General features: G+C 48.1%; 3 protein-coding genes across 10 annotated transcripts in view; 1 reads left to right on the forward strand and 2 right to left on the reverse strand.

The window, feature by feature from the left end:
• The window catches only part of lyrm4b (LYR motif containing 4), a 24,931-nt gene extending 24,470 nt beyond the window's left edge, over positions 1-461 (forward strand). For both annotated transcript variants that reach the window (XM_032552079.1, XM_032552080.1), the window contains one exon: positions 1-461. This exon is cut by the window's left edge and continues 76 nt beyond it. In XM_032552079.1, the coding sequence (XP_032407970.1) occupies positions 1-114 (114 nt within the window). In that variant the 3' untranslated portion in view covers positions 115-461.
• LOC116712074 (NACHT, LRR and PYD domains-containing protein 3-like) overlaps positions 1-12,166 on the reverse strand; it is a 1,065,068-nt gene that overhangs the window by 946,969 nt on the left and 105,933 nt on the right. The gene's annotated exons all lie outside the window — the stretch shown is intronic.
• Positions 4,997-6,679, reverse strand: ppp1r3g (protein phosphatase 1 regulatory subunit 3G). The gene has a single exon (XM_032552061.1). It carries the CDS (start codon positions 6,631-6,633, stop codon positions 5,845-5,847), a length of 789 nt encoding a protein of 262 aa, XP_032407952.1. The 5' UTR covers positions 6,634-6,679; the 3' UTR covers positions 4,997-5,844.

Consider the following 12,166-nt stretch of genomic DNA (forward strand, 5'->3'; position numbering starts at 1 on the left):
TGCATTGTGGGAGATGTAGGCCGGAGTGAAGCTGGACGTTGTTCCTGCCTGATGTTTCTCATGTTTCCTCTGCAGGAAAAACTCAAACTTCAGTTTGTTTTTCCTGAAACATGAAACATCAGAAAATATGAGCTGCTGGATGAAAACGTGTGAAACCAACTGAAGCTGATCCAGTCCGTCCTGCAGGAGACGAGGAGGACGGACAGCCGTCAACTACCGCCGTTTGTTTTTACAGTGCAGGACTTTGAGTTTCATCTCTAAATTGAATCAAAATCCTTATTTTTAAGTGTAAAATGACTCAGATCTGCAGGCTCCTCCCTTCATCCTAAGCCCCGCCCCCAGAGGAGTTACCATGGCAACGGTTCATGCGGACCGTTGGGATCAGTTCTGGTTGATGATCAGATGATCGTCTCTGAGCTTCTTCCTGCTTCAGACGTGAAATTAAAAGTTTCTCTAATATTTCTAAGTTTCTGTTTCTTTATTCGGTTGGTTTCGTTTCTTTTCTGACTCGTTTTTATGGCATTTATTTTTTATTTCTCAGTTTTAATTATTTTTAATGTTGGCAGCTCTGAGTCCGAAAGCCTGAAGCCACGAAGGGAACCGGGTCGGTCCGGTCCGTTTACCGAAGGATGGATTTAAACCTGAAACCTGTGAAACGTCTCTGAGCAGAAATACGGTCAGTAGATCTTCATCTTCATCTTCATCAGTCCAACCAGGACAGACTGGACCTAAACTGGTACCGAGAAAAACAGACCGGGCCAAAGACCAGGATACCTCCAACTGTTTCCCTCTGTGATGCATTCAGGGACATCTGGGAACCAGACCTCCTCTGTGATGCATTCAGGGACATCTGGGAACCAGACCTCCTCTGTGATGCATTCAGGGACATCTGGGAACCAGATCTCCTCTGTGATGCATTCAGGGACATCTGGGAACCAGACCTCCTCTGTGATGCATTCAGGGACATCTGGGAACCAGAACTCCTCTGTGATGCATTCAGGGACATCTGGGAACCAGACCTCCTCTGTGATGCATTCAGGGACATCTGGGAACCAGACCTCCTCTGTGATGCATTCAGGGACATCTGGGAACCAGACCTCCTCTGTGATGCATTCAGGGACATCTGGGAACCAGACCTCCTCTGTGATGCATTCAGGGACATCTGGGAACCAGACCTCCTCTGTGATGCATTCAGGGACATCTGGGAACCAGACCTCCTCTGTGATGCATTCAGGGACATCTGGGAACCAGAACTCCTCTGTGATGCATTCAGGGACATCTGGAAACCAGACCTCCTCTGTGATGCATTCACACTGTTGCTAATGTGCTAGGAGTGAAGCTAATGTTTATTTAGCGCTTTGAAAACATTTAGTTTCTCCAGTTAATTTTCTGGATAAATTCTGAAGCTCTAATTTATGAGGCTGTTTCATAAGTTGAATTAACGTGTTGAAGTTTTATCAACTGAAAAAGTAAGTTAGCTGTTTCTGTTCATGCTCTTATTTTGAAGCCTGTTTCCTCTGCTCACTTCTCTTGTTTTTTTTAAATTAACTTTATTGAAGAAGTTTCTAAACGAGGAATCCAGATGAATGCGACGCTTCCAGGAGCGACCACCAGGCGGTGCTGGTGGTTTCTTCTTCTCCTGCAGCCGTCTGGCCTGACGGCCCCCAGGTGTTGGTGGAGCAGGTGGAGCAGGTGAGTGACCCCTGGGGGCCTCCGGCTGCTATTCTTAGATCCGTTTGTTGGTTCAAACACAGATCTTGTTGCTCAACTCCTGCTGGACCTTCTGCACATGCTCAGTACAGGACGGACTTTAGACCCGGTTCTGACCCACTTCTGATGAGCCTGCAGGTCTGTTGACCATTTTCACTCCTTATTGATCCACCTTTTGATCAATATGCTTCCCATGATGCATCACTCTGTGCTGAAACATGACAGGAAATCTTCAGTTGCTGCTTTGGATCTTTAGGAACCAAATTCCTGTTGGACCTTCATAAAATTGTTTCCATTTATGTTTGAATCAAAACACTATAAACATAAACCATCCAGAAACCAGAACTGGATGATGATTGGTTCCCTTACAGCTCAGTGATGATGATGTCAGTTGATCTGGATGAAGGAAAAGCTTTGGCCTCATCGGCAGCGACTGGAGCGTCTGACGGAAAACGGTCAGCAGGCGGCGATTAGACTGACCTGAAGTGGTGATGGTAGTGAACGGTTAGCATCATGGCTACCTCGGAGAAACAGGAAGTGGACTACAGCACAGGGCATTCTGGGTAAATACAACCAAAGCTAACATGCTAGCCTAGCGCTAGCAGCAGAAATGGCTCCTGGTCTTTAGCCAAAGACTAAAGAGAAAAATCTGACGCCTCCATCTTGTTTCCATCTGGTGAAGAAGGAAGTTGCTCTCAGTGTCTTCAGACGTTTTTGTGTGGTTTCCTTCAGTGGTTCTTGGTGCAGCGCCCCCACAGGCCAGGAGGGGAACAGGTTGGTTTGACTCGGAGCAGAGAGGAAGAGAACAGAGTCATCAGGATGTCAGAATGAATCTTTTAACATCGTTAATAAAATCAAATCCATGATGAAAGTTTCTTCAGACTTTAATTCTCCTTCAGGATTCGTTAAGTACTGGAACAAATCAACGTTTTATTTCTGCAGTGATCCGCTGGATGTTTCAGAAACCAAAACAGCAGCTGGTTTATTTCTAGAACATCGATTCAACCAGAACGACGCGGCGGCGTTTTCTGACGGATCAAACACTGGAGGTCAGGTTTACCAACATGAGGCGCCTCTGGACTTTGGTCTGAGCGTGAAGACAGCTGGACGGACAGCCGGGCTGTAAACACGGGGCGAATGTTTGTGTTTTTATCCTCTCCGCTCTGCAGAGACCCGATGATCTTCATCAGGCTCCTCCTCATGTCGGCCCGGCAGCAGGAGAACTTCAGCTTCCTGCTTCCCTCAAACAAGAATCTGGTTTATTTGAGGAGGAGAAAACCTGGAGGTGAAGCTGACAGTCCTGGAAAAACTCCTGGCTGAAGGTTCCCATGTCTCCTGTCCAGAACTGAAGACCAGGACATGTTGGGTCAAAACGTCCCCATTTCCTGTCCTACCATCACAAACGTAACACCAGCTGCTCTGTAACAGCTGAGTTCTGATCAGATGATATTTCAGCTGCAGAATCTGAGAAACATGATAAATATGCAGAAACGCTGCCAGGCACGGCGGAGGATCTGTGGTGCTGAGGGATTCAAAACATTTAGTTTAAAGATTGTTTGATTTAAATCTTCTCATTATTTCATCAGAAGACCTGAAGTAATGTTGAATGATGTCAGACTAAATAAATATTAAAAAATGAATTAAAACAGAATAAAAAACGTATAAAATATTTACAGTAGAATCTGTAAATAGATTTTATTAACACTGATGATTCAAAACTTTATTATATATAAAAGAGACGGTTAAAAGTCTTTAATTCAGTTTATTTTCATATCAGTTCAAAATCATTTTGTTCATAATTTTATAAAAAGCTTTAAAATAATTTCAGTCACTTTCCTTCTGATCAGTTAATTATTAAAGTTTTATAAAGTTTCTGATGATCCCGAACTGTGAACTTTATGAAAACTGTTACAATCTGAGCGGTGGTTCTGGAGCATCTGGACCGGACCGGTTCTGGACCGGACCGGATGTTCTGTCTTAAAATCAGAAAAAAACATTTTGTTTATTAAAAAAGTCAAATCAGTGACGGAGGAAAAACATGGCGACGGTTTGATAGAACAGAATCTCACATGCGGTTCTACTGGGTTCGGACCGGAACTGGGCCCAATCAGAACTTTTTCCTCTTTATGTGAGGAAATAATCTCTAAATGTTGCGCAGCAGAGAAAACCAGCAGGACGAGATGTTCTGCTGTTTGGGTCATCTGGGTGAAACCGGCACCGAACTCTGGATCTGGACCCAGAACTGTTTGTTTTTCATAATCCGGACCGAACCTCCTCCCCTCCAGCTCTGTGTGCAATATTAAACCAAATATTTGGCTCCAAACTGCGAGCAGAAGGAAAACATCCCGCAGCTCCTCCTCCGGCCGAACCGGCGTTTCACAACTCGGACACGGAACCCGGCAGGAGGACGGACCAATCAGAGCGGGCCCTGCCCGTGACGTCACAGTTAAATCACACCTGTGGCCAGAATCAGAGCCACTGACTTCCTGTAGCACCTGAGTCCAGAAACAGGAAAATAAGGAGAAAACATCAGATTTACTTTAGTCAAATTATTTATTATTATTATTATTATTATTGGATAATAATCGCCTGATTTTATTGCTTTATTAAAACTTTAATGTAAAAAAACAGCATTTATTTTCCTTGTGTTTTTATTTATCGTGTAAAACATAATGTAAGATAAATATTCATTAGCTTAATAAACTCTAATGTAACATTCAGAAAGTGAAATTATACCGAAGACATTTTTTCACTGTTTCTGACCAAATATCAATTATTTTCAATAATATATTTATGGTCCTTTAAAGTTAATCTTCAACCTGTTTGTATTTATAAACAAAACGCCAAATTATTTGTAGACAATAATTCTGGTTATATTTTTCCATAAAACAAATCTAAACTATTTTCAGGAACAGGGACGGGGCTGCTAGCTAAAGGGCTAGTTATGCTATCCCTATAGCGCTAATCAGATATTAGTTCGGCTAACGCTAGGCTCAATAAAAAGTATTACATTTTAAAATCTAACATTTTAAATGTTAAAATCTGAATTATTATAAGGAACAGGTACAGGCTTCATTAGCTAAAATGGTAGCTATGCTAACCATAAAGCAACATAGTCCTTCTAATGCTAGAGCGCTACTACAACGCGGTGGCTACTGGAAGCTAATGCTAAAGCGCTAAATTGAACCTCTGGTTGATTAAATGTTGTTTCGTTTGTTGTCTCGTTTCCACTTGCAGTTTCTTAAACAGTCTCCCCCTTCAAAATAAGAGCATGACTATAAGCGGCTAATCGATCAAGTTTTATTCAACTAAAAGTTTACAACCTCCTAAATTGGCGCTTTAGATATTATCTGGAAAAGTTCATTTACACCAAGCTAAGTGTGATGAAAGTTTTCAAAGTTATCAAAAACGCTTCAGATGAAATATGTGACATTAAGAGACTAAACTTTATTTTAAAATAATTTAAATGTTCTATAATGTCCTCAGACTTTTGTTTACAGAACAGTGACGGAAATTAGAGATTTAGAATTTATCCAGAAAATTAGTTTAGGGGAAGCTAAGTGTGCTAAACATTTTCAAAGTTAGCAAAAACATTAAAGCACTAAATGGATTAAAAATTAGCTGCCCTGTTAGCGGATTAGTCTTCATATTACTTTATATTTGGTGTTTAAACTATTAAAACAGGCAGATATGAATGTTTTTAGAATGGAGAGGTTTGAGTTTTTAAGGCGGCTGTCTAATAATAATAATAATAATAATAATAATAATCGATTCCATTTATTGATCGATCTTTGATGATTAAATTCAAAATTAAAATGTCCAAAACAACTTGGTGGCAGAAGTTTCTCTGTCTGTCAGGAATAAATTGATCAAATGTCCAAACATGTTTTCTGTCCCAAAAAAATCTGATCAAATTAAATTATCGATTATCGTCCATCTTGGATTTTCAATATGGCCGACAAAGACCAAAGCCTGGATGGAGGAATGGACCAGTTGGACATTAATGGTTCCGGGATTCTTCAGGTTTTCCTGGTTTTATTTCATCCTGAAAGCCAAACATTTGGATCAGAACCGGTCCGGTTGGATCCCGCCTGGAGTCCAGTGCTGGAAGTGTTCCGGATGGTTCTGATCCGCTCAGAAGGATGGAGAAGCCTCTCCGGCCGGCTCGGGGTCCGGGCGGCCCGGCTCGTCCTGGCTGTGGTTCCGGTACCGGAGCGAGTAGTTCTGGCCCTGGTTGTTGTCCCAGAACTCTCCCTCGTCGCTGCGCAGGAACACGGCGAAGTGCACCGCGGCGCCCGGGTCCATGAAGGGCGGAGTGAACACGGTGAAGCCGAACCGGACCGACTCCGACCCGGGCTGCTCCGGCACCGGGACCGGCACCGCCTGCGCGTCCACGTAGCACAGCCAGTCGTTGTAGGTGAGCCGAACCCCGACCTCCCTGACGGCGCAGCCCCGCAGGACCCGCACCTGGCCCCTCAGCTCGAACCGGGTCACGGCCAGCCTCTCCAGGCAGACCCGCAGCTCCCGAACCCGCCGCTCCGCGTCCCGCGGCTCGGGGAAGCAGGCCAGCAGCCGCGGCGGCTCCGGCCCGGTCCGCGGGTCCTGCTGCTGCGGGGGGAAGCTCTGGTACCGGGACAGCACCTTGGGCGGGACCTGCGGGTCCTCCTGGACGCTGAAGTGCTTGATGCGGGCCAGGCTCAGACCCATCGAGTCCGCGAACTTGACCCGCTTCCTGCCGCCGTCCAGCAGCGCGGCGGGATACGCGGGCAGCGACCGGGCTCTCCTCCGGTCCCGCATGAACTTCTCCAGGTGCGACGCGTCCACCTCGTCCTCCAGGTCCCCCTCCTCATCCTCCTCTTCATCCCGCAGGCCGTTCTGCTGGCCGGCCCGGTTCGGCCCGCACGGCGGAGCTGAGCGGATCATGGGTGAGCTGCGACCTGCGGGGCGGCGGACGTGGCGCCGCTTCTATACGGACCCCCGCCCCCTGCGTGACACACACACACACACACACACACACACACTCACACACACACACACACACACACACCCACACACACACTCCTCAACCTTCACCTGTTTTATTTGCTGCTCAGGATTTAAAGAGATTTTATGAGACAAAGTCAAAGATTATTAATATGAAATCTGAAAAGTGTGGCGTGCCTCTGTGTTCTGCCACCTGAGCTGAGGCTCCCTGCAGCTCCTCCAGAGTTTCCACTGACTGAATAACTTTCATATTTAATAAACCATTTCTCTGTTTTCAGATGGTTTGGTTTCCAACATGAGGTTCGTGGGCCTTTCATGGCCTCCAGAAGGATTTACTGCGGCCACAATCAGGAACAGTTCAACTCCGACCGTCCAGAACCAGAACCAGAACCAGGTCAGAGTCTGTAAACTACAAACACCTGATGGAGTCAAAACAAGATTTAAAGAAAATTTACAATTAAATAATTTTCTCAATTTTAACTTTTGTAAAATATTTATTTGTTTTCTGCCACAAATAAATATTTTGAAGTTTGATCTGAACTAATAATGATGAATTATTATTGCATAACAATCTTTATTATCAGTAGTTGTTGTATTATAAAGTCAGTATTATTGTTATAACATTGTTTTATAATAATGTTGTGATTTTTATTATTAGTAATAGAATTATAAAGTTTACTTCCTGTAAACATCTTTAATAAATGAATAATAAACTCATTAAATGGGACATTGTTGAAAAATCAGCCAATCATGGCAGCAGAAGGTCAAAGGTCACTCTTTCCTTACATAACGGGGCGCTTCACGTGCCGCAGGTGCGTCAATCAGCGCGTAGTAAACAGACGCATGACGTCACCATGACGTCACCGCCGCCGCCATGGTGACGTCATGGTGACGTTCAGCTGAGATTTCAGCTTAAAAGGAAAAAACAGGAAACAAAATGAAACGTTTTATTGTAATTTTCTGCTCCATTAGCAGGTTATGAAATGTTTCCTCCTGAAGAACAAAAGCTGGAAGCAGCAGGTCAGAGTTCTGGTTCTGGGTTTGTGGCTGGAAGCAGCGGGTCACAGTTCCGGTTCTGGGTTTGTGGCTGGAAGCAGCGGGTCACAGTTCCGGTTCTGGGTTTGTGGCTGGAAGCAGCGGGTCAGAGTTACGGTTCTGGGGAAGCAGCGGGTCAGAGTTACGGTTCTGGGTTTGTGGCTGGAAGCAACGGGTCAGAGTTACGGTTCTGGGTTTGTGGCTGGAAGCAGCGGGTCAGAGTTACGGTTCTGGGTTTGTGGCTGGAAGCAGCGGGTCACAGTTCCGGTTCTGGGTTTGTGGCTGGAAGCAGCGGGTCACAGTTCCGGTTCTGGGTTTGTGGCTGGAAGCAGCGGGTCAGAGTTACGGTTCTGGGGAAGCAGCGGGTCAGAGTTACGGTTCTGGGGAAGCAGCGGGTCACAGTTCCGGTTCTGGGTTTGTGGCTGGAAGCAACGGGTCAGAGTTCCGGTTCTGGGTTTGTGGCTGGAAGCAGCGGGTCACAGTTCCGGTTCTGGGTTTGTGGCTGGAAGCAGCGGGTCAGAGTTACGGTTCTGGGGAAGCAGCGGGTCAGAGTTCCGGTTCTGGGTTTGTGGCTGGAAGCAACGGGTCAGAGTTACGGTTCTGGGTTTGTGGCTGGAAGCAACGGGTCACAGTTCCGGTTCTGGGTTTGTGGCTGGAAGCAACGGGTCAGAGTTACGGTTCTGGGTTTGTGGCTGGAAGCAGCGGGTCACAGTTCCGGTTCTGGGTTTGTGGCTGGAAGCAGCGGGTCAGAATTACGGTTCTGGGGAAGCAGCGGGTCAGAGTTACGGTTCTGGGGAAGCAGCGGGTCAGAGTTACGGTTCTGGGTTTGTGGCTGGAAGCAGCGGGTCAGAGTTCCGGTTCTGGGTTTGTGGCTGGAAGCAACGGGTCAGAGTTACGGTTCTGGGTTTGTGGCTGGAAGCAACGGGTCACAGTTCCGGTTCTGGGTTTGTGGCTGGAAGCAGCGGGTCAGAGTTACGGTTCTGGGTTTGGGGCTGGAAGCAGCGGGTCAGAGTTACAGTTCTGGGTTTGGGGCTGGAAGCAGCGGGTCAGAGTTCTGGTTCTGGGTTTGTGGCTGGAAGCAGCGGGTCAGAGTTCTGGTTCTGGGTTTGTGGCTGGAAGCAGCGGGTCACAGTTACGGTTCTGTCAACACTGAGAGGAAAACCGGAAACTTTACATCAAGTTTGATTAAAAACAGTTTCACTTTGAGCTCTGATCAGTTATTAATGTTCAGCAGAAACAACAAATAAAACATCTTTTACTAAAATGTCTGGAAGAATAAATTTATAAAAAGATGAAATTAATCACTTATTGCAGAAACATAGAAATAATGCTAAAATGTATGTAAAACCTTTCATTTGAATTAATATCTTGATTTATTACATTTTTCTAAATTTTTAAATATTCTGATTTTTCTGACCTTCATCATCATCATCATCATCACTGACTGGAGGAAGAACTGGTGTTCTGATCCGGTTCAGGTTGGTTCTGACTGTAAATGTGAAAATCTTTTTACTTTCTCAGTGGAGGGAAGTAATGAAGTACAAGTACTAACCCGACCCTCTGAAGTACAAGTACTTTCTCACTGCACTCAGTGGCGCCTATAGGGGGAAACTTAGGACAGTTCTAAGGGCCCCCTGCGGAGGGCCCCTGCGGAGGGCCCCCTGCGGAGGGCCCCTGCTGAGGACCCCTGCGGAGGGCCCCCTGCGGAGGGCCCCTGCTGAGGGCCCCTGCGGAGGGCCCCTGACCAACAGGGGCCCTCTGTAAATATGCGACAGAGAGTAAACACAATAAAAACATGCTTTATCTGTGGTTCATTAAAATGACACATTACTGATGTATTAAAATTAAATATGATACACTTAATGATATTGTATTAGCGATTACTGTAGGTAATACATTCAGCAAGTACTTTTACTTTTAATACTTAAGTATTTTTAAAAGCCAGTACTTTTTTACTTTTACTCCAGTAAAAATGTTGATGTGGTACTTTTACTTTTACTGGAGTACATTTTTGTCTGTGTATTTGTACTTTTACTTAAGTACATTGTTGGAGTATTTTCTGAAACAATCTGAATGACAACCTGCTTCCTGTTTCCTTTTCTTTCCCATTTTGAAGAGTTTCTAACTGGACTCCTGTGTCACATCGTATTTATTCCCCCAGGGGACCGGAAGTGGAGGATCCATCCATCCATCCATCCATCCATCTTCTTCCGCTTATCCGAGGTCGGGTCGCGGGGGTAGCAGCTTCAGAAGGGAGGCCCAGACTTCCCTCTCCCCAGCCACTTCTTCTAGCTCCTCCGGGGGAATCCCGAGGCGTTCCCAGGCCAGCCGAGAGACATAGTCCCTCCAGCGTGTCCTGGGTCTTCCCCGGGGCCTCCTCCCGGTGGGACGTGCCCGGAACACCTCACCAGGGAGGCGTCCAGGAGGCATCCTGACCAGATGCCCGAGCCACCTCAGCTGGCTCCTCTCGATGTGAAGGAGCAGCGGTTCTACTCTGAGTCCCTCCCGGATGACTGAGCTTCTCACCCTATCTCTAAGGGAGAGCCCAGCCACCCTACGGAGAAAACCCATTTCGGCCGCTTGTATCCGCGATCTCGTTCTTTCGGTCATGACCCAAAGCTCATGACCATAGATGAGGGTGGGAACGTAGATCGACCGGTAAATCGAGAGCCTCGCTTTTTGGCTCAGCTCTCTCTTCACCACGACGGACCGGTACAGCGCCCGCTTGACAGCAGACGCTGCGCCAATCCGCCTGTCGATCTCCCGCTCCCTTCTTCCCTCATTCGTGAACAAGATCCCGAGATACTTGAACTCCTCCACCTGGGGCAGGACACCCCCCTTGACCTGGAGAAGGCACTCTACCCTTTTCCGGCTCAAGACCATGGCCTCGGATTTGGAGGCACTGATCCCCATCCCGGCCGCTTCACACTCGGCTGCGAACCGCTCCAGCGAGAGCTGCAGATCATGACCTGATGAGGCCAGTAGGACCACATCGTCTGCAAAAAGCAGAGACGAGATCCTAAGGCCACCAAATCGGATCCCCTCAACACCTTGGCTGCGCCTAGAAATTCTGTCCATGAAAGTGATGAACAGAATCGGTGACAAAGGGCAGCCCTGGCGGAGTCCAACTCTCACCGGAAACGAGCCCGACTTACTGCCGGCAATGCGGACCAGACTCTGACACCGGTCATACAGGGACCTGACAGCCCTTATCAAAGGGCCCGGTACGCCATACTCCCGGAGAACCCCCCACAGGGCTCCCCGAGGGACACGGTCGAACGCCTTCTCCAAGTCCACAAAACACATGTAGACCGGTTGGGCGAACTCCCATGCACCCTCCAGGACCCTGCCGAGGGTGTAGAGCTGGTCCAGTGTTCCACGACCAGGACGAAAACCACACTGCTCTTCCTGGATCCGAGGTTCGACTATCCGACGGACCCTCCTCTCCAGGACCCCTGAATAGACCTTGCCAGGGAGGCTTAAGAGTGTGACCCCTCTATAATTGGAGCACACCCTCCGGTCTCCCTTTTTGAACAGGGGGACCACCACCCCGGTCTGCCAGTCCAGGGGAACTGCCCCCGATGTCAATGCGATATTGCAGAGTCGCGTCAGCCAACACAACCCTACAACATCCAGAGCCTTAAGGAACTCCGGGCGGATCTCATCCACCCCCGGAGCCCTGCCACCGAGGAGCTTTTTAACCACCTCGGCGACCTCGTCCCCAGAGATTGGAGAGCCCAACCCAGAGTCCCCAGGCTCAGCTTCCTCAATGGAAGGCATGTTGGTGGGATTGAGGAGGTCTTCGAAGTACTCTGCCCACCGACCCACAACGTCCCGAGTAGAGGTCAGCAGCACACCATCCCCACTATAAACAGTGTTGGTGCCGTACTGCTTCCCCCCCCGAGACGCCGGATGGTGGACCAGAATCGCTTCGAAGCCGTACGGAAGTCTTTCTCCATGGCCTCTCCAAACTCCTCCCACGCCCGAGTTTTTGCCTCAGCAACCACCCGAGCCGCATGCCACTTCACCTGCCGGTACCCATCAGCTGCTTCCGGAGTCCCACAGGCCAAAAAGGCCCGGTAGGACTCTTTCTTCAGCCTGACGGCATCCCTCACCGAAGGTGTCCACCAACGGGTACGAGGGTTGCCGCCGCGACAGGCACCGACAACCTTGCGGCCACAGCTCCGATCGGCCGCCTCGACAATGGAGGCACGGAACATGGTCCACTCAGACTCCATGTCCCCCACCTCCCCCGGGACGTGTTCAAAGTTTTGCCGGAGATGGGAGTTAAAGCTCTGTCTCACAGGGGATTCCGCCAGACGTTCCCAGCAGACCCTCACAACACGTTTGGGCCTGCCAGGTCTGACCGGCTTCCTCCCCCACCACTGGAGCCAACTCACCACCAGGTAGTAGTCAGTGGACAGCTCCGCACCTCTCT

The sequence above is a fragment of the Xiphophorus hellerii genome, chromosome 21 (genome assembly GCF_003331165.1).
Source record: "Xiphophorus hellerii strain 12219 chromosome 21, Xiphophorus_hellerii-4.1, whole genome shotgun sequence".
NCBI classification, from domain to species: Eukaryota; Metazoa; Chordata; class Actinopteri; order Cyprinodontiformes; family Poeciliidae; genus Xiphophorus; species Xiphophorus hellerii.

What these genes read in the sequence shown, in the direction of transcription:
- ppp1r3g (XM_032552061.1), bottom strand. Translation starts at nt 6,633, where the DNA reads ATGATCCGCTCAGCTCCGCCGTGCGGGCCGAACCGGGCCGGCCAGCAG.